Consider the following 27,277-nt stretch of genomic DNA (forward strand, 5'->3'; position numbering starts at 1 on the left):
ATTTGTTGTACCAGTGAGACAGCTTGTGGACATGCCCCGTAGGTGGTAGAAAACACAGCACTAGGTATTGGCTTAGGATTCATGCATTGAGAAGAGGTTATAGGTGAAGTCCTAGGAGTGGATAAGATTGGCAAGGAAGACAGTCCTTGTGGGAAAGCAAAGAGGAGGACCAAGATGGAACCTTGAAGAACACCTAATTTTGCAGGCCAGAGGAAGACAAGAGCTCAGAAGTAGCCAGAGGGATAGCCGGAGAAGAAAGCCAACTGTGGTCAAGACACTTCGTGGCACTTGTGCTCATTCCTAATTATATGTTTGCTGATTGTCCCATTGTCCCATTGTCCCTTCCACTGGTTAGACTGTGCCCCCGAAGGCAGGGACTCCTGTGTCTTTTTGCTCATGATGTCTGGTACATAGTACATAGTGTCATTGCTCATAATGACTGGTACATAGTAGGTCTCAATAAATATGTAATGAATAAAGAGAGAAAAAAGCCAGGGAGGACATTGCCTGAGGTGCCGGGGAAGGAATGGTCACCACCCTCAGGAGGTGCGGTGTGGTTGGGGTGAGGACTACAGAGACACCGTTGGATCTGTCCATTCATATGTCACTGGGACCCTTCAGGAAGGGAATCCGTCATGTGAACACAAATCCACTTGCGAGAGTTAAGGGTATGAGAACGTTTATGCTGCTCTCTCAAGACATTCATAAGGTTGCAGAGATATATTAAGCTGTTATTTGCGGGTGTTAAAAAGTACAGAAAAAGCTTCCTTTTTTTTTTAGGAAGGGAAACATAAGGAATTTACTAATACAAAGATAAGGAATCTACAAGAGTAGATAGATTCATAGAAAAGGGATAATTAATGGGATTTGTTTTCTCTATAGAAGGTGGGGTTAATTTTCTCAGCAAATATTTCTTAATAACATAGTTAGGAATTTTGTGGAGAACACACAGCACATGGATTTCCCTCAAGAAATTTGCAACCTGGCAGGGAAGATAAGATATATGCATGGTGTTGTGCATTCTGTAGGTTAGGACAAACGTATAATGACACATATATCCACCTTTATAGTGTCTAACAGACTAGTTTCACTGCCTTGCAGAGTCTCTGTGCTCCGTGTGTTCATCTCTCCCTCCCCCAACCCCAGGCAACCACTGATCCTTTTGCTCTCCTCATCGTTTTGCCTTTTCCAGAATGTCACAGATTTGGAATCATATACTATATAATACATAAGCCTTTCATATTGGCTTCTTCCAGTTAGTAATATGCATTTAAGTTTTCTGCATGTCTTTTCGTGGTTTAATAACTCATTTCTTTTTAGTGCTTCATAATATTCCATTGTCGGAATATTATATAGCCATAAGAAAGAACAAAATCCTGCCATTTGCAATGACATGGATAAAACTGGAGAACATTATGTTAAGTGAAATAAGCCAAGAACAGAAAGACAAATCTTGCATGTTTTTACTCATATGTGGAAGCTAAATATTAAAACAATTGATCTCATGGAGACAGAGTAGAATGTTGGTTACCAGAGACTGGGAAGGGTGGTGGGGGGTGGGGTGTAAAATGAAGATGGTTAATAGGTGCAAAAATATAGTTAGGTAGTTAGATAGAATGAACAATATTTGATAGCATCAGAAAGTGACTATAATCAACAAGAAGTTAGGGTATACTTTAAAACAACTGAAAGAGTGGAGTTGAAACATTCCTAACACAAAGAAATGATAAATGCCTGAGGTGTTAGATACCCCAATTACCCTGCTTTGATTCATACACATTGTACATCTGTATCAAAACATGACGTGTACCCTAAAAATCTATACAACTATTATATACCCATAATAATTTTTAAAAAATGTATTGCATATTTGAAATTTGCTAAGTGAATAGATCTCAAAGGTTTTCACCACAAAAAAAAAAATGGTAACTGTGGAGGTGGTGGGATATGATTTCACAATGTACACATATACCAAAACATCATGTTGTATACCCTATATATATGCAATTTTTATTTGTCAGTCATACCTTCCGGCTAATAAAGCTGGAGAAAAAAAATCAAATAAGAAAAAATAGAATAAAAAATTGAGTCCGTCTCAATTTTTTGAAGGAAGTATTATTTTATGAAAATTTTGAAAATAATAATGTTCCATTGTCTGGATATACCATAGTTTATTTATCCATTCCTCCACTGAAGGACACCTTGGTTGCTTGCAGGTTTTGGCAATTATGAGCAATGCTGCTATAAACATCCATGTGCAGGTTTTTGCGTGGCTGTAAGTTTTCAGCTCCTTTGGATAAATCCCAGAGAGCACAATTGCTGGATTGTATGGCAAGAGGATGTTTAGGTTTCTAAGAAACCGCCAAACTCTCTTGCAAAGTGGCTGTATCATTTTACATTCCCATGGGCAATGAACGAGATTTCCTGCTGCTTTGCATCCTCGCCAGCATTTGGTGGTGTCAGTGTTCTGGATTTTAGCCATGCTAATTGATAGGGAGTGGCGTCTGACTGTTGTTTCAATTTGCATTTCCCTGATGATGTCTGATGTCTTTTCATAGCTTATTTGCCATTTGTGTATCATCTTTGGTGAGTTGTTTCTTAACATCTTTGGCCATTTTTTAATCAAGTTGTTTGTATTCTTATTGTTGAGTTTTAAGAGGTTTTTTTGGTATATTTTAGATAACAGTCTAAAATATAGTAAAATATACAGCAGATAATATATCTGCTGTATGTCTTGCAAATATTGTCTCCCACTCTGTGGCTTGTCTTTTCATGCTTTTGACAGTGTCTTTCACGTAGCAGAAACATGTAATTTTAATGAAGCACAGCTTGTCAATTCTTTCCTTCATGAATGGTTACTTTGGGGTTGTATCAAAAAAGTCATCACCAAACCCAAGGTCATCTAGATTTTCTCCTTTGTTATTGTCTAGGAATTTTATGGTTTTGCAGTTTACTTTTACATCTGTGATCCATTTTGAGTTAATTTTTGTGAAGAGTATAAGCGGTGTGTCTAGACTCATTTTGTGGTATTGTTCTACCACCATTTGTTGAAAAAAACGACCTTTTCTCCACTGAATTGCCTTTGTTCCTTTGTCAAAAATCAATTGACTACATTTATGTGGTTCTATTTCTGGGTTCTCTCCTCTGTTTTATTCATCTATTTGTTCCTTGCCAACATCATGCTGTTCTGATTACTATGGCTTTATAGTAAGCCTTGAGGTTGGGTAGTATCAGTCTTCTGACTTTGTTCTTTTCCTTCAATGCTGTGTCTTCTGCCTCTCCATATAAACTTTAGACTCAGTTTGTTGAAATCCACAAAATAACTTGCTGAGATGTTGATTGGGATTGCCTTACATCTGTAGATCAGTTGGGAAAAAATGACATCTTGGCAACATTGAACCTTCCTACCCATGATCAAGGAATGTCTGTCCATTTGCAGACATGCCTTATTTTACTGTGTGTCACTTTCTTGTGCTCTGAAGATACGCATTTTTTTTTACAAATTGAAGGTTTTGGCAATCTTGTATCCAGAAAGTCTGTTGGTGCCATTTTTCCAACAGCATGTGCTTACTTTGTCTCTGTGTTACATTTTTGGTCATTCTCCCAATATTTCAAACTTCTCCCATTATTATTATATCTGTTTATGGTGATCTGTGATCAGTGATCTTTGATGTTACTATTGTAATTGTTTTGAGGCGCCGCGAACCGCACCCACATAAGATGGGAACTTGATAAATGTTTGTGCTCTGACTGGCTCCACCGACAGGCACTGTCCCCTCCCCGTCTCTCTCCCTGTCCTCAGGCCTCCCCAGCCCTGCAATGCAACAATATTGAAATTAGGCCATTAATAACCCTATGGTGGCCTCTAAGTAGTCAAGTGAAAGGAAGAGTCACATGTTTCTCACTTTAAATCAAAAGCCAGAAATAATTAAGCTTAATGAGGAAGGCATGTTCAAAGCCAAGATAGGCTGAAAACCAGGTCTCTTGCACCAGTTAGCCAAGTTGTGAATGCAAAGGAAAAGTTCTTGAAGGAAATTAAAAGTGCTACTCCAGGGAACATGTGGATGATAAGAAAGCAATTACTCTTATCTGATTCTTATCATATCTTATTGCTGACTTGGTGAAAGTTTTATTGGTCTGGATAGAAGATCAAACCAGCCGCAACATTCCTTAAGCCAAAGCCTAATCCAGAGCTAGGCCCTAACCCTCTTTAATTTTATGGAGGCTGAGAGAGGTAAGGAAGCTGCAGAAGAAAAGTTTGAAGCTAGTAGAGGTTGGTTCGTGAGGTTTAAGGAAAGAAGTCATCTTCATAACATAAAGTGCAAGGAAGCAGCAAGTGCCGATATAGAAGCTACAGCAAGTTACCCAAATCTAGCTAAAATCACTGATGAAGGTGCCTACACTAAACAACAGATTTTTAATGTAGTTGAAACAGCTCTCTATTGGAAGAAGATGCCATCTAGAACTTTCCTAGATGGAGAGGAGAAGTCAATGCCTAGCTTCAAAGGACAGACTCACTCTCTTGTTAGGGGCCAGTGTAGCTGGTGACTTTAACCTGAAGCCAGCGTTCATTCACCATTCTGAAAATCCTAGAGCTCTAAAGAATTATGCTGTATCTACCTGCGCTCTGTAAATGGAACAACAAAGCCTGGATGACAGCACCTCTGTTTATAGCATGGTTTACTGAATATTTTAAGCTTTCAATATTTTTCAAAATATTACTGCTCATTGACAAGGCACCTGGTCACCCAAGAGCTCTGACGGAGAGATACAAGAAGACTAATGTTGTTTTCATGCCTGCTAACACGACATCCATTCTGCAGCTGCTATGGTTTGAATATTTGTCCCTTCCAAAACTCATGTTGAAATTTAATCCCTAATGGGGCAGAACTAAGAGGTGGGGCATTTACGAGGTGATCGGGGCTTGGTGGCTCATGCCTGTAATTCCAGCGCTTTGGAAGGCTGAGGCAGGAGGACCACTTGGGGTCAAGAATTTGAGACCAGTCTGGGTAACATAGTAATACCCTATCTCTATGAAAAATGAAAAAAAAAATTTAGCCTGGCATAGTGGTGCACACCTGTAGTCCTAGCCACTTGGGAGGCTGAGGCAGGAGGATTACATGAGCCCAGGAGTTCAAGGTTTCAGTGACCTGTGATCATGCCACTGCAGTCCAGCCTGGGTGACATAGCAAGACCCTGTCTCTTAAATGGATGAATGTATTAATGGGTTAGCATGGAAAGGGAACTGGTGACTTTATAAGAAGAGGAAGTTGCTATAACCAGTGAGTACCAAGAAGAAAAGAATAAACAATAACATTTAAAAATAAAAAAAAAAAAGGCAGGAAAGAGACCTGAACTAGTATGTTAATATGCTCGGCCTCCCTTGCCACGTGATGTCCTGCGCCACCTCGGGACTCTGTGGAGTCCCCACCAGCAAGAAGGCTCTCACCAGATGCAGCCCCTTGACCTTGGACGTCTTTGCCTCCAGAACTGTAAGAAATAAATTCCTTTTCTTTATAAATTACCCAGTTTCATGTATTCCGTTACAAGAAACAGAAAACAGACTAATACAGCAGCCCATGGGCCAAGGAATAATTTTGACTGTCAAGTCTTGCTGTTTAAGAGATATGTTTCATGAGGCCAGAGCTGCCGTGGGTAGTGGTTCCTCTGATGGATCTGGGCAAAGTGAATTGAAAACCTGGAAAGGATTCACCATTCCGGATGCCATTAGGAGCATTCGTGATTCGTGGAAGGTCAAAATGTCAACATTAACAGGAGTTTGGAAGAAGTAGAGTCCAACCCTCCTGGATGACCCTAAGGAGTTCAAGGCTTCAGTGGAAGAAGTAGCTGCAGAGATGCGGAAAATAGCAAGAGAACCAGAGTGAGAAGTGGAGGCTAGAGATGCGTCTGAGTTGCTGCAATCTCATGGTGAAACTAGAACAGGTGACGAGCTGCTCATCACTGTGGATGAGCAAAGAAAGTGGAACCTTCTCCTGGTGAAGATGCTGTGAACATTGTTGAAATGAGAGCAAAGGATTTAGAATATGACGTGAACTTAGTTGATGTCGATAAAGCAGTGGAAGGATTTGAGAGGAGTGACTCTGGTTTTGAAAGAGGTTCTACTGTGGGTCAGACGCTATCAGACAGCATCGTATGCTACAGAGAAATCCTTTAGGAAAGGAAGAGCCAATCAGTGCAGCAAATTTCACTGTTATCTTAAGAAATTTTCACAACCACCCCAGCCTTCAGCAATCACCACCTTGCTCAGTCAGCAGCCGTCAACACCAAGAAAAGACCCTTCTGTAGCAAAAAGATTACAACTCACTGAAGGCTCAGATGATTGTTAGTGTTTTTTAGCAATAAAGTATTTTTTAATTAAAGTATATGCATTGGTTTTTTTTAGACGCAGTGCCATTGCGCACTTACTAGACTACAGCATAGTGTAAACATAACTTCTATATGCACTGGGAAACCAAAAAATCCATGTGACATACTTTGTTGTGATATTTGCTTTATTACGGTGGTCTGGAACCAAACTGGCAATATTTCTGAAGTGTGCTTGTATTTAGTTCTTGGATTTCTTTCATCAGAGTTTTATAGTTTTTCTCATATAGATTGTGCACAAATTTTCTTAGATTTCAACCTAAGTATTTCATTTTGGGAGAGGTTAATATAAGCGGCATTATGTTTTAAATTTCAAATTCTACTTGCTCATTGCTGGTCTAGAGGAAAGCAATTGTATTTTTTGTATTAATCTTGTATCCTGCAGCCCTGCCATAATCCCTTATTAGCTCCAAGAGTTTTTTGTCGAATTTTTCAGATTTTCTGCATACACGATCATCTCATCGGTGAGCAATGACAGTTTTCTTTCTTTCTTCGATACACCTTTTGATTCTTTTTCTTGTGTTATTACATTAGTCAGCCCATAAACAATTCTTTATCATTATTATTATTATTTCAGCATATTGTGGGGGTACAAAAGTTTAGGTTACGTATATTGCCCTCGCCCCTCCCACCCCCCGAGTCAGAGCTTCAAACCTGTCCATCCCCTAGACAGCGCATCGCACTCACATAAGCAATTCTTTACTGACTGTCTTCTGCCTCTGAGGATGAGGTAGGCAGCAAGCAGGAGCAGACTATTGCAGTGATCTTTGCCATTGGTAAAAGGTCACAGGGAGGTGGAGATGGGGTAGGAAAAAGGCCAACTGGTGATTAATAAGGTTTTTAATACATTTATAAGTCACATAAATGTGGTGCTCATTTTTGATGCCTCCAACAATCTTGGGCGGTAAAGTATTACCTCCACTTTATAGAGGAAGAAAGAGTTGAAGAGTTAAGCTATCTGTGCATATTCTAGGAGAGCCAAGATGGGACCCCAGGTCCTCTGTCTCCAGGCTCCCTGCTCAGCGACCTTGCGCCTGTCCCGTCTCTCAGCAGCTCCACCCACGTTGGGATGGATGGTTGAGCGCTCCAACGCCCAGAGTGCTTGCAGGATGGGCAAGTCCTTGACGTGCCCCACTCCCTTCCCCAAAATAAAATCACTGAGCAGGATAGATAAATGTCTGGCCATGGGTGAAATTCACCTATTCCACTGCAGGGTCGATAGGTGCATGACTTCAGTGTATGTTAACGTAAAGGTACAGGTGCAGTGATGGCGAGATTAGTCACAAAGGTACCCCTTAGCTTCATTTGCATATCATCTCGCCACTCTCCCCTCCCCAGCCATTTTCGGATAATCCACAAGCCTGGTACATCCCTCTGCACACAGAAAGCGCTTCAGACGTTTGCCCCAAGTGACAGGTGGGGTCCAGCATGCCTCAGTGGCCACCCTGTGACTAGCATTATAGGCAGGAATGAGAATCCTTAAGGACAGATTTGAAAAATCATGGGAAGGAGCTATTAGTGGCCCAGAGAAAACAGATCTGAATTTTCTTTCTAAAACTTATGAGTACCCATCTACGATCTGCTCAAACCCGTGGCTCTGGACCCTGCCTGCATGTTGGGGTCACTTGGAGAACTTTTACAAAATGCCAGTGCCTGGGCCCCAGGCCCCAGAGATTCTGGCTGAAGTGGTCTTGGGCAGGCTGCAAGCACTGACATTTCTTAAATGTCCCAGGGATTTTCCAGCGCAGCCAGAGCGAGGAAGGCTGGGTTAGACTGAGCACCCACTGGGTAGAGGAATGCAGGCACGCTCAGTGCGTTAACCCTGCATTTGGCGTGTACACGGGCTTTGCCCACCTGCTACCAGGTGTGGCCCTCTGAGCTGAAGTGGAATTGGGCAGCCTGGGTGGGCCTGATCCTGGGGTCCATCCCCACCACTGAGTCAGAGCAAGCCAGAGAGGACAGCCCCAGCTGCTGGGGAAGAACGAGAGAGAATACTCTTTGAGCCCCCAAACCCTTTCTCTGTCTCTTAGGCCAAGGAACCCATGTCTGGATATGTTGGTGTAATGTATTTCCTGAGTAAAAAGTTTGGGCTATTTTAGATTTGTTCTTCCTCCCAGCTCCCACGCGTGCCCGGCCACTCAGAGGCCAGAGCCCCGTCTGTTGTGCCTTATCTCCTAAGCTCGGTGCCACGCAGTCCTAAAGCAGGGGCTGGACTCGGTGGCACTAATCTCGACAATTTAAAAAATGAGCCTGGGGTCCAGATGTCCGGTTTGGCAATTTCGTGTCTTAAAGCTGTAGGAAACCTTAGAAGTCACGTTTGTCCAGCCCCCTGGCTTTACAGAAGAGGGAGCCTGGGGCAGGTGACGAGTGGCAGAGCTGGACCCTGAGCCTGGTCTGCTGCCAACCCCACCCCGCCGCCCGGAGGCCCAGCATTTGTGCATTGGTAGCAGCTGGCATTACCACTTGCTGCGAGGCCTCTTGCCTTGTCTAAATCTAGGGAGATTTTACTTTCTCCCTCCCACCCCACGGTTCAATGATACTGGTCTGGCACACTAGCACAGGGAGAAGCTACTAGAACAAAACTGGTAGATGAAGGGGCTGCCCCCCTCTTTAAATCAGATTGAGAGGCTGTGGGCACAATCCCATCCGACAGCCGCATCCCCTTGGCCCTCCGGACTGTCTGCAAACCCGAGTCATTACGCGCATTGTAGCAACAGGGAAGGGGCCCAGCAGCTCTTGCTCGCTGGAGATGGAGTCAGCCTGGCAGGCCCCTGCCTGCCCCTCTGGCTACGCAGCCAGCCGCGCTTTCGAGCTCCAACACGATCTGTGTAACAGACTGGGGAATCCTTTAGCTTTTTTCTCTAAGGGAAGATCAGATAGTTCTGGTTTGCTTAGTAATTCCTTATTTCATCCTCGATAGGAACCAGTGCTACTGGGTAAGACCGTAAAACTCTCCCTAGAGCACATACTTGGTATTTTTAACTGTGATGAAATGGATTCAGCTCAACCTTCCAGCTACCGTCTACCCGTCCACACAGGTGGCACCCTCGGGAAATGGCCCACAGAAGTGTTCTTGACACACAGCTGTCCAGGCAGTTAGAGAAGGAAGAAGGAATTTTTCTTTCTTTCTTTCTTTTTTTTTTTAGAGAGCAGGGTCTCACTCTGTTGCCCGGGCTAGAGTGCCGTGGCATCATCATAGCTCACTGCAACCTCCAACTCCTGGGCTCAAGTGATCCTCCTGCCTCAGCCTCCCAAGTAGCTGGGACCACAGGAGTGCACCACTGCGCCCGGCTAATTTTTCTGTTTTTTTTTTTTTAGAGACTGGGTCTCACTCTGTTGCTCAGGCTGGTCTTGAACTCCTGGCCTCAAGTGATCTTCCCAACTCAGCCTCCCAAAGAGCTGGGATTACAGGTGTGAGCACCACGCCTAGCCGTGCATTTTCTGTTTTTGACTGCCAGAGAAAATTCTGACGTGTAAACGGTTATTCCTGTTGTTCCCACTACAGATTCATGCTGCCCAGCCTCAGTCATCATTTCAGGGCCTCAAGTACTTTTTTTCTATAATGAAGTATCCCAGAGATGAAATTTTGAAAGAAAAAAATTGTAGTGTTCTGATTTGATGTGATCTATTAATGCCCATGGCATTGACTTATTTCTGCTTTGAGACCGGGTCAGAATAAAATACTTGCAGTAAGCCAAAGGGGAAAAATGCCTGCTTTCTAGCACTTTCTAGCATTTTCTAGCACTGTAATTTCACAAGTGGATTAGAATTTCACTTTTGGCAGGTATGGCTGTCAGGATACAGCTGTCCTCACACACAGTTGAGAGTGTAAGTTGATACAACTTTATGGAAAATTATTTGGTGGCATCAACGACTCATCGATCTGGAAATCTCACTGTAAGAGAAGTTTGCTTATTAATAATTCCACGGGACAGTTATTTCATCAGCTCTAACTGTTTGACTTAATGGCTTCTCTTCTCGTTACCATTCTGTGCTCTGCTGACTGTAATTTCACAAGTGGGTTAGAATGTCACTTTTGGCGGGTGTGGATGTCAGGGTGCAGCCGTCCTCACACGCAGCTGAGAGCGTAAGTTGATACGACTTTATGGAAAATTATTTGGTGGCATCAACGACTCATCGATCTGGCAATCTTGCTGTAAGGACTAGATCCTTCAGAAATCATAACAGAGGGCGAGATGCACAGTGTGGCATTTGAAATAGAGCAATGTTGCAGGTGACTACCACGCCCCTTTGTAGGAACTAGTTAAATAAATTATGGTCCATTATTAGCCGGGCATGGTGGTGCGTGCCTGTAGTCCCAGCTACTCGGGAGGCTGAGACAGGAGGATCGCTTGAGCTCAGGAGTTTGAGGTTGCTGTGAGCTAGGCTGACGCCACGGCACTCACTCTAGCCTGGGCAACAGAGTGAGACTCTGTCTCAAAAAAAAAAAAAAAAAAAAAAAAAAAAAAAATTATGGTCCATTGACACTGTGTAATATTATTGAACTATTAAAAAGAAGAGAGACCACTGCAAAAATATCCATGATATATTGTTAAACAGATAAAGCAAGTTGTAGACCCACTTGGGGCTAAAAAACTCTCTCTATATATAGGTTATGGGTGTGGCCATGACCAAGAAATGGGGAAGGATGTGCCCAGATTATAATTAGCAATTTGGGGGGAGCAAGACAGGATTGAGAGATGGGATAATGGATCGAGAGAAAATGGTTTTCACATCTCTTTTTGCTTTTTCTTTTTTTAAAGCATGATTTTGAGTAATCTTTACTTTTTGTATGTTTTGGGTATTCTTTCAAATTAAAGAAAGAATTACTGGAATAAATAACCCAAAACTGTAGGTAGTATTTAGGCGCGGGAAGCGTTTCGTGGACTAACACTTGGAAACCGAACCGTCTGTCTGCAGCTGGGGTTCAGTTACCCACCACGGGGACGTCGTGGGCTGACCTGAGCCCTTCGGGAATGCGGCTCCTCGTCACGCAGCCTTCGATCACCCTGCGCTGCCGCGTCCCTTGTGTCGCACAGCCTGGGATTTGTGAATGAAACTGACAGCAGCGAAACCTCCCTGCCTCTCCGTAACATCCCCATCGCCGTGGTCTGCTTGTGTTTGCACGCACAGACCATAATCTCCTGTGAAATGCTGGGATATTCTCAACAGTAACGCACCATGCGTCATGCCCAAAGGGGAAACCCCTTCCCTTTCATCTTCCAAACCACAGCCAAGGTCTGAAATCACACCTGCGCTTGCCCTGCCTCCAAGTCACAGAGCAGTTGCTGCCGTCTTTGACCCCCGCTTCAACCCCAGAAGTAGCGGGTCTTTTTTATAATTGGATAGAAAACTCACTGAAGAGAAGAAAGCCCTAGATGTACGCAAAGCCACAGGTTCGCTTGCATCCTGGCAAAGCCCCGTAGCGTTATTTCTAGTTTTCACTCTTCCTCACTGAGTTCTTTCATCCTCCATGGAATGTTCCCTGTCCCCTGGGGTCTCACTCGAATTCTCGCCCACCTTTGTGCTTTCTTGGCATTCCGTCTGTGCCTTTTTAACACGCACGTCCTTGTGATTTCAATATTTATACACAGGTCTTTGTTCCATTACTGGATTATAATCTTGAGGTTTATATATACAGGTTTATGTTTCTGTATTCTAGGGCCTAGAATGGACTCTTACACCGACGAGGCAGTCAATAAATGTATCCTGAACTAAACACATTTCTAAAGGCCAGTTTGTAGAGTATACTTTCTTTTTTTTTTTTTTTTTTTTTTTTGAGACAGAGTCTCGCTCTGTTGCCCAGGCTAGAGTGCCATGGTGTCAGCCTAGCTTACAGCAACCTCAAACTCCTGGGCTCAAGCGATCCTCCTGCCTCAGCCTCCCAAGTAGCTGGGACTACAGGCATGCACCACCATGCCCGGCTAATTTTTTCTCTATATATTTTTAGTTGTTCATATAATTTCTTTCTATTTTTCTTTTAGTAGAGATGCGGGTCTCGCTCTTGCTCAGGCTGGTCTCGAACTTCTGAGCCCAAATGATCCACCCGCCTTGGCTTCCCAGAGTGCTAGGATTACAGGCATGAGCCACCGCGCCCAGCCTAGAGTATACTTTCAAATAAATAGATATATGTCCAGTTTTCTATAAGACTATTATACTCAAATAAAAAGTAAAAATAAGTGCAAATTGTTATACAGTAATAGTAATTATGCAGAACATAGGTTGGTTTTTCTTTTGTCTTTTTCTTTTTCTTTTTTTTTTCTTTGAGAACTGGTCTCTCTCTGTCACCCAAGCTGGAAAGAGTGCAGAGGCACAGTAATAGCTCACTGTAACCTCAAATTCCTGGGCTCAAGTGATCCTCTTTCTTCAGTCTCCTAAGTAGCTAGGACTGCAGGCGTGCACCACCACGCCCAGCTAATTTTTTATTTTTTGCAGAGATAGGGTCTTGCTATGTTGTCCAGGCTGGTCTCCAACTCCTGGCCTCAAGTGATCCTCCCTCCTTGGCCTCCCAAAGCACTAGGATCACAGGTGTGAGCCACCATGCCTGGCCTAAGATTGGCTTTTTAGGAAAACCCAACAGGAGAGTCATAGTCTAGTGCTAATATTTAGATGTGCATCATTGATAAATGTATTCAGAAGAGATGCACAGATACTGAATCCGTCTTGGTAGTTCTTAGCAACTGGTACCTCAAATGTGTAAGTCAAAAACGTCTTATAAGTAAACAGCTTAGGTTTCAAATTGGTGAAGTGGAACTTTAGCACGAGTGACTCCATGTTGGTCTGGTCTGTTGGGCCCAGGCAGAAGCTCAGTCCAAACCAATGGCCACCCATGATTTTTATTTGACAGGACTTCCCCATCAATCTGTCAACGTCCCTGGCCACATCAGCCCAGCCCCACGTGGACGACACACTCAGCTCTTGAGTTGAGAGCTTTCCCCAGGGTGTGCTCTGGGCCCTGGGGTTTCTCCTGCTTGGAGCCTGGCGTGAAGTCCCAGGTGTAGGTCTTCAGAGGAGACTGTTCCTTGGTACCCAGAGCTTGCAGCAACCTGAGCAGAAATGGGACCTCTCAGGGACAAACTAACCGAAGTGCAAAACTCATGTAATTTAGCCAACTTTCTCTCTGCTCAAAGAATTCTTGGCAGCAGCTAACACATTTTCCCCAAATATAAGGTAATTCCCTTGTATTCATAGTGAGATTTTACAAAATGAGGGTTTTTTTTTTTTTTTTTTTTTGGCCTACTTGAATTTTATATTGGTGTTCGACCCCGGGGGACCTTAACATTCCCTAGGGAGATATTTAAAATCAACCCTGTCTATGCACCACACCATACCAATTAAATGAGAACCTCTTCCCAGCAAGGGTTGAGAAATATTAACATCAGGTTTTAGGGAGGTAGATAAACCATCCAAATGCATACCTATATGATTTAAGTTATTAAATTAATTTACACACATATTTCAAATCACAGATGATGAATTTTTCTCCTCTCCCATTTCCTAAGTGTCATTTTCTGATGTCCCTGGCATACTGCTGGCATCATTTCACCCAGGCACACAGCTCCGGAGAGCTCTTCCCTACTGCCCACGTTGTTTGAGAGGGAGAGCACTTTTTTTCTTATCGTGGTAAAGTACACATAACATAAAAATTACCATTTTAACAATTTTTAATTATACAGTTCGTTGGCATTAAGTACATTGACATTGTTGTACACCTGTCACCATCATATACATCTTCAGAACTTTGTCATCTTCCCTAACTGGAATTCCGTATCCAAGGAGCAATCAGTAACTCCCTATTCCCCCTCCCCCAATCCCTGGCAACCACCGTCCTACTTCATGTTTCTATGAATCTGACTCCTCTAAGCTCCGCATGTGAGTGGAGGCAACAACATGTGTCCTGGGCCTGCCTTATGTCACTTAGCATAATGTCCTCTAGATTCATTCATGCTGTAGCATGTTCTCTTCAAGGCTGTATAAGATTCCATTTTATGTACATATCACATTTTTTTAATCCATTCATCCATTGATGGACACTGGGCTTGTTTCCACCCTTTAGTTTTTGTGAATGATGCTGCCGCAAACACGGGTATGCAAATATCTTTTCAAGACCCTGCTTTGAATTCTTCTGGGCATATACTCAGAAGTGGAATTGTTAGGTGATAGGGCAATTCCATTTTTAGTATTTTGAGGAACCACCATCTGTTGGTCGCTGTACCATTTTACATTCCCATCAGCATCTTCCAATTTCTTCACGTCCTCACCCACACATTTTATTTGCTGGGGTTTTGTTGGCTTTTGGTTTTGGTTTTTGATAGGCATTATGGTGCACGTGAGCAGAGCACTTTGGAACCAGCAGGTGATGCTGTCTCCAGAAATTCTATCCCAAGCCATTTATATAGCATTATGCTTTGCTTTTGTTTTAAAAATTTATCCCGGGGGAATGTATTTGTAATTTCCACAGGGTAACCACTTTATTGTATTGCTATTTTGAAGTCACACCCCCCCCGGAAAAATTGCTAAATCTGTGTTAAGTTGTTTTGCCTCGTTTTTCCTCCAGTTTAGTAAAGTTCACATGTGTTTTCCACAAACAGTAACTCCGTTGTTCAAAGTAACGATATATCCAAGTGTTCCCCATGAAGGGAGACAATTTAAAAGAACTTGGATTTTAAGGAAATTGCCTCTTTCCTCAAGGATAAGTTTTTAAATTTCCTAACTTATATTCAGGCAAATATGGTAATTGGAGTAGAAGTTTAAAAAGGAAAGAAAGGATAGTAAAATAGCAGCTTGATGCTGCTGATTATCATGCTTAAAATGCCATGGTTCCTTTTCCCCTCTTAAACTGAAGGATTTTAAGCCACTTTAGAAGTTGCTCCATGGGTCCAGGCATGGTGGCTCATGCTGGTAATCCCAGCACTTTGGGAGGCTGAAGCAGGAGGATCACTTGAGGCCAGGAGTTTGAGACCGGCCTGAGCAACATAGTGAGACCCCATCTCTAGGGGAAAAAAAGTTGCTCCAAGTTTCCCACCCTTCTGTTTTGCAAGAGTTTGTATAAACCAAACTTTTAATTCCTTTACTCACTTAGCATGCACGGTTTTTATAAACTGATTTCTTATATACCTTTGTCTTCGGCCAAACCTCTCCAACCTCGCTCAGAAACTGTTCCCTTTTACAAAACCAGCACTTCATGCTGGAACTTCCCTCTGAATGAAAACAAGGTGTCCGAACACAAATCTCCAGCGGGTCATCATTGGTGCCCTGGTGGTCCTCAGCCCCTCGGCATCTGGAGGATGAGGGGAACTAACCCCGTCGGGGACCACGTGCCTGGCACGTGGCGTGTGTGCCCAGCTGTCGGTCACTGAGATGCCCGGAGGGAATGGGGGGGTGAGGAGGGGGCAGGGTGGGGGCTTAGAACAGGGGAGACTTGGACATGCCTCAAGGCCCAGGAACCCCCCGTGGAGTGGGGTTCATGCAGAACTAAGGGTTGCCCTGGGCCTAGCTGGTGGATGAATCGGGCACCCAGGCACTTAGCAAAGGCTAAGCAGGCAGGAGTCCAGGAGAGGCCAGGAGGGGGTTTGGGGTAGGATGGCAGGGTGCGGAGAACGTCATGAAGAACGCAGCCCGTGCCCTGGTCTGGATTCGAGTCCTCTTTCCTTCCCACTTACTTCCTTCCCTCCTTCCTTCCTTCCTCCCACAGATATGTGCTGTTAACTCTGTCTCCCACGTCCTGATCCCCAGGGTGTGGCGTAGACAAGGTCCTTGGCATCCAGTCTGCAGTCTAGAGCGGCAGAGAGAGATTCCAGACCCGTGGGACAAGCACCCAGCGGGCTGGCACGGGAGGGCACCCAGGGCACAGAACCCGGAGGGGGGCTTTGGAGAGAGCATCCCAGAGGAAGCGATGTCTGAGCTGAGGCCTCGCAGAGAAGGGACACGAAGCCGAGGAAAGGCCGAGGAGGGTGGCCTTGCAGGCCGATGCACCCATGCAGGTTTTCCGGCCATTTCCAGGGTCTCGCGGCTGGCGTCTCTTCCACCGCTCCACCGGAACTGCTCTCCGCCTAGCACATCGTGTCTTGCCTCTGCCCTCAGAGCCCGTGACGTTCCCGCAGCTTCTCATGCTGTCGCCTCCTCCTGCTTTTCTTCCCCTGTCTCTGCTGTCCATTCTGCGCCTCCGAAATGTGGGCGTTCAGGGTCTGGCTGCGACCTCACAGCTCGGCCTCCACTGCCGGTCATTCCTTCCAGAATCACTTTCACATCCATGATTCCATCTCCTGCCCTGGTCTCTCCCGGGGAACTCAACTCCCACGGGCATGTCAAGGTCACTGTGAGGGAGCCTGGCCGCACTGTCTTAGCCATCACGTCTTCAAAACTTGCTCTTCATTTCACCTCCTTTTGCTCTACCCTTAGTGATTGCACCTCTGCATGGCTCTTGCTTCATCCCCCTCCTCCCCCGGAGTGCGTGGGGGTCTCATTAATCCTTGCCTCCCCTGTCCCTGTCACCTGGCCTCCACACTGTCCCTTATCCCCATGTGTCCCACACCCTGCAGCCTGATCCTAGACACCCCTGAGGATGTCCTGCTTCTGATGAGGGTCCCTCGGTGACTCCTTGTTGTCTGTGAAATGACATCCAGCTCCCGGGACAAGCCTCAGTCTGTTCCCTTCCCATCTCTCTCTTGTCCCTCTCGTTGCCTTTGCTTGAAACCAAATGTCTCTTTCTTCCAAGTCCCCACTCAGCAGGGCCCATCTCAAACATCTCTGTCTCCAAGAAACCACCTCTCACTTTTTTTGTCGAAAGAAACCTCTCCTCTCTGACTTCACCTGAACCTGACCCTCTTCTGCCTCCCATTTTGCTTATCTGGGTGCTCTCCCTGTCCCCAGCATAGCACCTTGAGGTCAAGGGCTCAGGTCCTTTTATCTTTGTACACAGGCCCCAATAAGGGGGCTTGTACATAGTAACTGCTCAATAAACAGGAGTTGAGCAAAGGCACGAGGGTGGTTTCTGTACGACCAGAAAACATACAAAAATAAGTCTTTTCTGATTTCACTCTTAGAAAACTAACGTACAAAGTAGCACAACCTACCAATCAGAGCCAAGAACACAGATGGTAGGTATGTCTCTAAATTCTGTCCTTGTCAGCCTTTAAGGTGATTCTGAGTCATGGTCCCTGCTGCAGGATAATTTTGGCCAGACCTTGTACCTTGGTAACATTTTCTCCAGAGTATGAGAACTCGAGTCAGCTATGCCACGAGTTTCTACTTACAGAAAAGTTTGGGTTTCAGCAGGGACCTCAAATACCACAAAAAAAAACATCCGTCAAGTTCTAACATCTGTGCATCTCGACACTACTGGAAGTTCCTGTTTCTGCTGCCTCAGCGCAGGTTTCCACTCGGAGAGCAGAACCGTGACTGTGTTGATAAAGAAGTGCGCACCTGCCCGGTCCTGCCGGGCTGTGCAGGCGCGGAGAGACAGGTCCCCGCACGACCCATGCGGCAGCGTGTGGTGGCCCTGCTGTCCTGGGCGTCGGGTTTCGCCTCATGAAAGTAAAACTCTGCCTGGAGAGAGACTTCTGTGCCTTCGGAGACCTCCTATAACTCTCATACACGCTCTCTCTCTCTCTCTGACACACACACGTACATACACACTCCTCACTGAATTAGGGGAATGTGAGAAGAAAGTACAACTTCATGAAAAAAAAATCATATGAACCATGGTAAGCAGCTTGCATTTTTGTTCCAGTAAAGACAGTGGCATAGGCCGGGTGCGGTGGCTCACGCCTGTAACCCCAGCACTCTGGGAGGCCGAGGTGGGAGGATCGCTCAAGGTCAGGAGTTCGAGACCAGCCTGAGCAAGAGCAAGACCCCGTCTCTACTAAAAATAGAAAGAAATTATATGGACAGCTAAAAATATATAGAAAAAATTAGCCGGGCATGGTGGCACATGCCTGTAGTCCCAGCTACTCGGGAGGCCGAGGCAGGAGGATCGCTTGAGCCCAGGAGTTTGAGGTTGCTGTGAGCTAGGCTGACGCCATGGCACTCACTCTAGCCCAGGCAACAGGGTGAGACTCTGTCTCAAACAAAAAAAAGACAGAGGCGAGGAAGGCGACCCGACCAGAAGCAAGGCATATTTCGATTACTTAGTGGGAAAATCTAGGCGGGAACACATGGCAATGCTCCTGTGTGGAAACAAAAGTTAGACTTGGGATTAGGCAAATGTATATACGCTGCTGAGACTGGGGATTGGAGAGCTTGGGGTGAGGAGAAAGGCTTCTTGGAAGGTTAAGAGAGAAAGACGGTAGAAAATGCTGAAAGCACTAAACAGCGTGGAGTTAGCATGTCTTTAGGGGTGACACTCTCAGAGATCTGAGAGCACAGGGCTCTGAGCCAGGCTAGGCCAGCAGCCTTCTGGGAACACAAACGAGCCACCCCAGGCCAGACTGGGACGGGGAGGGCCCGAGGGTACGAGACCTGAGGCTCTTGACTCAACTCTTGTGTTTCTTCTGCAGCTCCGTGGATGGAAGGGCTGACATTAGCTGATGAGAGAGATTTTAGTTGTATAAAGAGAGGGTTTAACATAAACAAAGGTGTATGGGGACTGCTGTCCTCTGCTGACTTCATGGAAAACTGTCTCTCTCTCTCTCTCACACACCCACACACCCCTCCAAGAAGATCAGAGTGAATCCCTCTCACCACATACCACAGCACAGCCTTGGTTGTAAAACCAGAACTCCCGTCAGAGGGGCAGAAACAAGATTATCTCTCCAGAGATTTGGACACCACTTGTTCACAGTTTTAGCTGCTTTGCAATATGTACTTAAATAAGTATAATAGATAAGAGAAAGAATTGTACCTTAGACTGACAAACAAGCCCAACGAAGAGCAGGTAAGAAATAAAATAAGGAAACTAACTCAGAGTGTAACATAAAAATAAAACGCTGGTGCATTGCTGCGTGCATTGATCCACTGTTTAAAATAGCAACTCCGGTGCATTTCACAAATATTTCTTGAGTGTCTGCGGGGTGGCAGGCACAGGTCTGGGCACTGGGACACAGCACGGGGAGCAGGTAAACAAAGCTCCTGCCCTCGGGGGGCTTGTATTATAGAAGGAGCCACCTGTCGCCACCCATTAAAATACAATCCTTATGATCCACCCTCCGCCCAGGGTTTCGGTGGAAATTTAACTAGGTTGGAATGTTGATCGTTATCTCCATTCATTTTGGGGTATAACTTTAATGACGGTTGCTTTTTTGGTTTTTAGGGAGAAGAGAATGGCTTTGCAGACAGCACTGGAGATCCCCGTTCAGGTAAATGATCGACTCTAAGGATACCTGGGCTGCAGGGACAGCTAGTGTGGCTACGTCACAGAGAATATTCCAGGCTGTGTTTATCGTTAACTCTGAAAATCTGTATTGCAGACGAGAGCAACTTTGCACACTTCACGCCAGGGCAAACCGCAAGGGAAGTTATAGCTTATAAAATTTCACAGAAGCCTTCAAGGAATATTTAATGTTTTCTCCGAGCTCACCCTCCTTTGCTTGTGCGGGGCACGGAAGGGTCCGAACTGGGCAGTTTTAGGCCAGAGCCACAGTCGGGACTGAGCAGCCCCTTCCTCTCCTGGTGAGCTTGTCATTGCTGTTTCTTGCCTGGTGGGAGAGAGGGGCCGCCCTGGGACCTCAGGCAGGCCAAGGTCAGCTGGGCCATCTCCCTTGCAAGCCCTTGGGGGCTTGCAAGCCAAAGGGACCTGCCTGACATTCGGTCACGTGTTCTCCACTCCTTTTGGTGAGTGTGTTTAACCAAAGAAACGCTAAAGTTTATTTCTCCTCCCTCCCCATTTTTTTTTTTTTTATTACAAGACAGAAACCTTGACGGTGTTTAGATTTCTTATTAATCACAGGGAAGCATTACGACAAGTTAGCAAAAGAATAATTTGTAAAAACTCCAGAACCCCACCAACATTTTCTACATCGTTTAAAAGACATATTGAATGATCTGAGTTGTCAGAGTTTTGTTTGTTTCTTTCTTTCTTAAGGGGGTTGAGGGACCCATGAAACCCTCCGGGGCATGATAATCAGCCCACGTAATCAGTCAGGAAGATCAGAACATGCAGTATGGGCTCAACGTTTTTTTTTTCTTAGAAACACGATATTAGAAAATATACCAACATGTTAGCAGCAGTTATCTCTGGGGGTGAGATTCTAGGTGATAATTTTTTCAATTCAACAGACTTTTATTTATTAAGGGCCCACTGTGTGCTAGGCTCTCTGAGGAGGCCCTGTGGCAAAAGGGTAGCCCTGGGGGGGACAGAAGTTGGGGTTCTGGTTCCAGTTTGGCCACCACGTGGCTGCGATATGAGAAGTCAAGGGGGACACTGGGCCAGGTGAGCTTCAGGTGGAACCTTACCACCGGGTTTCACAGGACAGGTGCGATGTCCAGGGTCCCATCTGGACACGCCATGGGGACTTGACTTCTTTAGACCACACCCTGCCCCTGCCAGAGGCCGGGCCTGACTGACGGGAATCCCTCTTCTACACGTGCTTCAGTGGCCACAGGCTCAAAGGAGAAGTCCCTGCTTGAATGACGTGGGGAAGAGGAACGTGTCTTTGCATGCAAACGGAGACGATCTTAATTCTCTTTCCACTATCCTATATCTCTAAATTTTCTAACATGACCTGGTATCAGAACCCCTCCCCCATCTGATCTGTGTATACCAATGGATATATAACAAATGATCAGACGTAGGCAGATACACACCATGCGTGGTGAAATAAGCAAGGAAATTTCTGAAAGGTTAATTGTGATGGGTCCTGGGTAGTGGGAGCACGAATTTTTTTTTCCCATGTACTCATCTGAATTTTTAGATTTGCTCTGTGACAAGCACATAGTTTTTTCTTTTCTTTTCCCTTTTTTTTTTTTTTTGAGACAGGGTCTTGCTCTGTTGCCCAGGCTGGAGTGCAGTGGCGTCATCATAGCTCACTGCAGCCTCCAACTCCTGGGCTCAAGCGATCCTCCTGCCTCAGCCTCCCAAGTTGCTGGGACTATAAGCGTACGCCACCACGCCCGGCTAATTTTTCTATTTTTGTATTCTGTTTCCTTTAAAAACACTAATGTGGCACAGACCAGGTACCAGGCACTCTCTAAACACGGGGCAGATGGAAAGCTCAGGATGGCCCTGTTCTCTCTTCACCACAGAGACGTGGCGACACAGCGCTCGGTCACACAGAGCCCAGCTTGTATTTAATTCTTATCACTGGGAAACCTTCGCTGAGATCCAGTCTGCGGCTGGTTAAAATAAGCCACACGGGGAAGCTGGAGGGCACTGCCGAGACAGGACGCTGGACAGGAGTGGGGAAGGACAGCTGACAGTTTGTAACCAAGGAAAGGGAAAGATCACAATCCAGAATGTGGTCCCGCTGGGCGTCACTGAACATAGATCCGTCAGTGCCCGGGCAGAGCACAAGAAAGTCAAAGACTTTGTCACTGGGTTAAAACAACAACAGATTTGGCCCAGTTTACCCTGTTAAAGGAGACATTAAAGTTTGACTATGTTTTTATACCAATTTTCAAAATGAAAACATTTGGGCATTAAAGGAATAAGACTCAGTAACATACGTATATATTTTAAAAGATTCCCCAAATTGGAAGATTTTTATTTCCCCACTGTGCCCAATAAACTGAAGCATCACTCTTATATTTAAAAGCTGAAGAAGGAATTGAAGAAAAACCCTGGTTCCGGTACTCCTTTCTGGTGGCAGTGGTATGACATGTCCCCTGACACTGTCAAGCCCGTTGCAAGTGTTTCTGGGATGATTTTCTGGTGACGTTGCACAATTCAGCACTTGCCTAATAATCTAACTTTCCCATAGACGTGAAAGTGAGATAGGATTTTCTCTCTTTTCAGATTAGGTCCATGAAGTGACACTTGGTTAATATGTTTGGGTGACATCATTTTAGAACCACATGATTCAAATTCGCATAAAATCCTTTGCTGAATTTTAACCTGGGTCCTTTCCTATGGGAGCATTTGCTGCTTTATTTATGTGTCTCCTACACTCCAATCTTGTTCCATGACAACGTTGAGGCGCAGAGTGTGATTTCCTTGCCGGGACCCACCCAGTTTGTCAGTTAGACTCCCAGAGCTGCTGCCAACTTGATGTCTCCTCCTTAAAAGGGTGTTTCAGAGAGAGAGAACGAAATCGTGTTGGTTTTCCCTTTGGCTAAGAGATCAAACGCCCACCAAAAGCCCTTGGGTCAATTTCTTAGTAGATAAAAATAATTCTTCATCCCTTTCCAGCTCCTAGCGTCTAACTTACCTCTGATGAATACTGGAGCATGTGTGCGTCGCAAGGCAATGGTTTATCAAAGCCAGTAACTGACATTTTCAATATGTTTTTTTCCAACCACATTGCAAACCACACACAGAAAAAAAGAAAAAGCATGAAGTTATCCCCATAATAAGCACAACTCATGATGGGACTCTACTTTGACACCTGTTGGTATTTTGCAAGCTTCAAATCTAATAACGTATAGACACCTGGCATCATGTTATTTTGTTTCAGAACCACAATACTGTGCTGTCTCAAAAGATGCCAATATAAAATGTTTACTCCCTAATTGTTTTGAATTAACTCAAGACCTCGTTATCCGGGGGAACACTGGTAAATGATCTGAGAGCTAACTGTGGTCCTGGAACACACTGGAAGGAAACACTCCGATGGTAATAGCTCCCCCAAAGCCAGAGTGCGCGAGATGAAAGGACACCTCCCCTGCAGGGAGACACATTAAGTCAACCTGTGATCCACTGCCAACATCCTGGCTGGAGCCATTTCTAGGCTCAACTAATCATGACCTTTGTGAATTCTGAATCTTGTTCCAGTTCACAATTAACTGTTAATTGACCGGTATTTTATAACCTGCCAGCCCCATACTTAAGAGCTAGACATGGCACCACTGGACATTAGCCCTCTCTTACTTTTTTTTCCTTTGAGACAGGGTCTGACTCTGTTGCCTGGGGTAGCTAGAGTGCAGTGGCATCATCCAAGCTCACTGCAACCTCAAACGCTTGGGCTCAAGCGATCCTCCTGCCTCACCCTTTCAGGTAGCTGGGACTATAGTCAGGCACCACCACGCCCAGCTAAGTTTTCTATTTTTTGTAGAGATGGGGTCTCGCTATGTTACTCAGGCTGGTCTCAAACTCCTGGCCACAAGCAATCATCCCACCTCAGCCTCCCCAAAGTGCTAGCATTACAGGCATGGGCCACCACGCCTGGCCTGCAATCGTTTGAAATGACATCAATGAGCATGCTTGATTGCTGAACTCTTCTTTACAGTTATAATGTATGGTGTTGGCCATGTACTGTGGCTCATGCCTGTAATCCCAGCACTTTGGGAACCCAAGGCCGGAGGATCGCTTGAGGCCAGGAGTTCGAGACCAGCCTGGGCAACATAGTGAGATCCTGTCTCTACCCCCGCAAAAATGTATCTGTGAGAAAGGATGAAGAGGAAGCAGAGAGGGAGAGAAAATGCCCCGTAGCAAAACCCACTCATCTGCTTGTGAGTGTAGGGAAACATGGTGTATCCGAGAATTCTTAATCACCCAACAGAGACAATGTCTCCCAAAGAGAAGTGGTTGTAATTCCAAACTCTGACTTTGGCAGGCCGTCCCGACTAAGTACTTAGTACTTATTCCGTCGAATGTCTTTAAGGCAGGCAGTGGTTCTCAATCCTGGCTGCACATTAGAAGTCCCGGAGGAGCTTTTAAAAAATCCCCATGTCCTGCCTGCACCCCAGACTAATTAAATAAGGATCTCCAAAAATAATAATAATAATAATAATAAGGATCTCCGAGGGTGGGACCAGATATCGGGGTTTTGCAAATTTCTCCCCAGGTGGGGATGGGTTTACATCCGGCTGCCCAGGTTGAGAACTGCTGCTTTTCAAAAGGCTGTTGGTTATTAACACTCACCCATGGCCATTCCATTCGTTGCTGCCTGCTTACCATGTGCTAGGAGGGAGCTCTGAGGGATTATCTCATTTAATCCTCACAGCCACTCTGTGAGAGAGGTGTCATTATCCCCGTTCGGAGAGTGAGATGCGGGCTTAGCAAGCTCAGTAACCTGTCCAAGTCACACATCTGCAAGGGGTTGGCCGCCTCGAAAGCTCGTGCTGTTAATCTCCACGGTACACAGCGCACTCCTTCTCCATAGCAACCAGGAATCTTTCATCACCCCTGTGTGTATATGCTCTGTTGGCACTGAACAAAAAGTGTCAGTTGGGGCCAGGTGCGGTGGCTCATGCTGTAATCCCAGCGCTTTGGGAGGCTGAGGCGCGAGGATCTCTTGAGGCCGGGGGTATGAGACCCCGTCTCTTAAAAAATTTTTAAATTTAGCCCAGCTTGGTGACTCATGCCTGTAAGTCCCAGCTACTCGAGAGACTGAGTTGGGAGAATCGCTTGCACCCAGCAGTTCAAGGCTGCAGGGAGCTATGATGACGCCACCACACTCCAGCCTGGGTGACAGAGTGAGATCCTCTCTCATAAAAAAAAAAAACAAAAAAACAAAAAGTGTCAGTTGGTTTGAAAATTTCTAGATAGCTTTTCATGGGCTGCCCAGAGGTTTCTAATTTGACTATTTGTTTATATCACAGTCTTCATTCATTTGATTTATTCAACAGATATTTCTTGAGTACCAGTTGTGTCTCCGGCATACAGCGGTGACATCAGAGATTAAAGTCATTTTCCTCTTGGAGCTTCTATTCCAGTTGGGAAAGACAGACAATACACACAAAACAAGTACTTTCATAGGGCGGTAGGTGCCTCGAGGATAGCAGGCAAGGGGCCTGGGGCTGGGGCTGGCAGGGGGGAGGTGCCACTCTAGCTAAGAGGGGCACCGAGACCTGAACAATGCAAAGAAGCCAGCCATGTGGCGATCGGAGAGAGGGCTCCCGGGAGAGGGACTTTTTCTGCCCAATCAGAACTGGACTCCAGCCAGCGGCTGGGGTACAGAGAACCGGGTCCAGTCTCCTCAAAGTTGGGTGGGAACTGGGCTGGGTCAGATATGCTGCTGGAAGCCAAGGAAGATGAAGATGAAGAGCATGGTGAGGCATGGAGGCGGCAGGGTTTGAATTCTCATTCTAGAAGTTGAATGGTGAATTAGAGAGGAAAAAGAGAAAGTAGCTTCAGCAAGTGAGTTATAAAACCAGAAGGGGGTAGTTTGAGGTTCTTATTTTTTAGGACAGAGGATACCTATACCTATTTGTAGATAAAGGAGAGGGAAGCAGTACAGATGGGCGGCTGAAGGTGAGAGGAAAGAAAGGAGCCACTTGATGAAACACACCACGGAGAAGAGAGGAAAGGGTAGACTCAGAAGTATAATCACAACTTGGAAAAGAGGAAGGATGCTTCATTGATAAGTAGCTATTACTATTTGTCTGTTTCCCCCCATAGTAATACTAACTTGCATTTTCACATGGTTCTAATCGTAGAATACATACATTCTTTCTATCTTGCATTTTTCACTTAACATTGCATTTTCTAGGTTGCTATGCAGTCTTCATAATTACTTAAATAATATTCCAGCAAGTAGTATAATAATTTATTTCACTTGTCCCCCTAACTTTAGGCATTTGTTTTTAAAAAACAGATACTGGAAACCTGGCATGCTAGCTCATGCTTGCACTTCTAGCTCTTTTGGAAGCTGAGACAGGAGGATTGCTTGAGGATAGAAGTTTGAGACCAGCCTGGGCAATATAGCAAGACCCTATCTGTAAAAAAAAACTGATAATGTAAATAAACACTGTAATAAAAATATTCTCATATATATATATATATATATATATTTTTTTTTTTTTTTGGATTATCTCCTTAGGCGGATTCCCAGAAGTCACATTAGTAGGTAAAAGAGTAGGAGGATAATTCTCGTGGCTCTTGTTTTGTGACCTTTTAATTTGAACTTGCTGGTTCTCAACTTTATGAACACCAAAGTGACTCCCTCTGTCCAAATCCTTTCCTAAATTGAGAAGGCCACAACTCAATGTAATATCACAAGGTACTAAAAGTCATCGTCACTTCCCCCAGAATTTTCCAAGCCGGTGATCTCTAGAGTAGCCTTTGGCTGTTAAAATCCAAATTCAGAGGACTCATGAGACTCGGTGTTGTTGCAGAATTTAAGCCGTTTAATTTGCCGTGTTGTGTAGTTGTCGCTTAATACTTTAAGTGACTTGCCAACACCTCTTCCCTACTGACTTCATCCTCCTAGTAAGCAAATGAGGCTTAAGACGCCTGGATCTGTAAGACTCAGCAAGAGGGATGGCTGGGCTGGGAGCGTGCTCTTCTCCAGGAGGCCAGGCTGAAACGCCTGCCTGCCATTCCCTGCATGTTTCTCTGTCACGGCACACACCCCAGGGTGCTGGCTCCACTTCAAAGGGAGCCCCGGGGGTGAAGAAAGCACAGATAAAGGCACCCAGGAATGATAAGGTGGCCATAAATTTCAGCAGTACGTTTTCTGGCACTCTCAAGGATCAGTCCTGTTCAGATATGTATACGGAGTGGATATTCCAGTTTTCATTTTTGCGTGTGTGTGTTTTAAAAAGACCTTTGAAAGCACTGTGCAGTCCCTGACACCCTGCCACGCTGTGTGTGGCGTTAGGAAGCTGTCAGGGCTGACTGGTGACTTGCAAAGTGCGTGCTGCAAGTGTAGGCGGGTGACTCGCGTGCACGGGGGACTGTGACCCCTGCTGGACCGGCGATCTGCTCACAGACAGAGCTCTGGTCCCCATTCTGGCCAGCAGTGTCCCAAATGCACACTGTAAGCCACAGGGAATCTCGCAGAAAAAGGGAAACTGGCTTTATAAAATCTGGCGAGTGCTTCTGGCAAAGCAACCCGTCCTTGGCTGTAAAGAATAACAC

The 27,277-nt window shown here is 45.2% G+C and overlaps 1 protein-coding gene across 1 annotated transcript in view; it reads left to right on the forward strand.

The window, feature by feature from the left end:
* EDARADD (EDAR associated via death domain) overlaps nt 1–27,277 on the forward strand; it is a 53,890-nt gene that overhangs the window by 25,158 nt on the left and 1,455 nt on the right. The window contains exon 5 of the mRNA XM_069484709.1: nt 19,634–19,679. Within this exon, the coding sequence (XP_069340810.1) occupies nt 19,634–19,679 (46 nt within the window). The remainder of the gene's footprint in view (nt 1–19,633; nt 19,680–27,277) is intronic.

This window comes from Eulemur rufifrons, chromosome 11, assembly GCF_041146395.1.
Source record: "Eulemur rufifrons isolate Redbay chromosome 11, OSU_ERuf_1, whole genome shotgun sequence".
NCBI classification, from domain to species: Eukaryota; Metazoa; Chordata; class Mammalia; order Primates; family Lemuridae; genus Eulemur; species Eulemur rufifrons.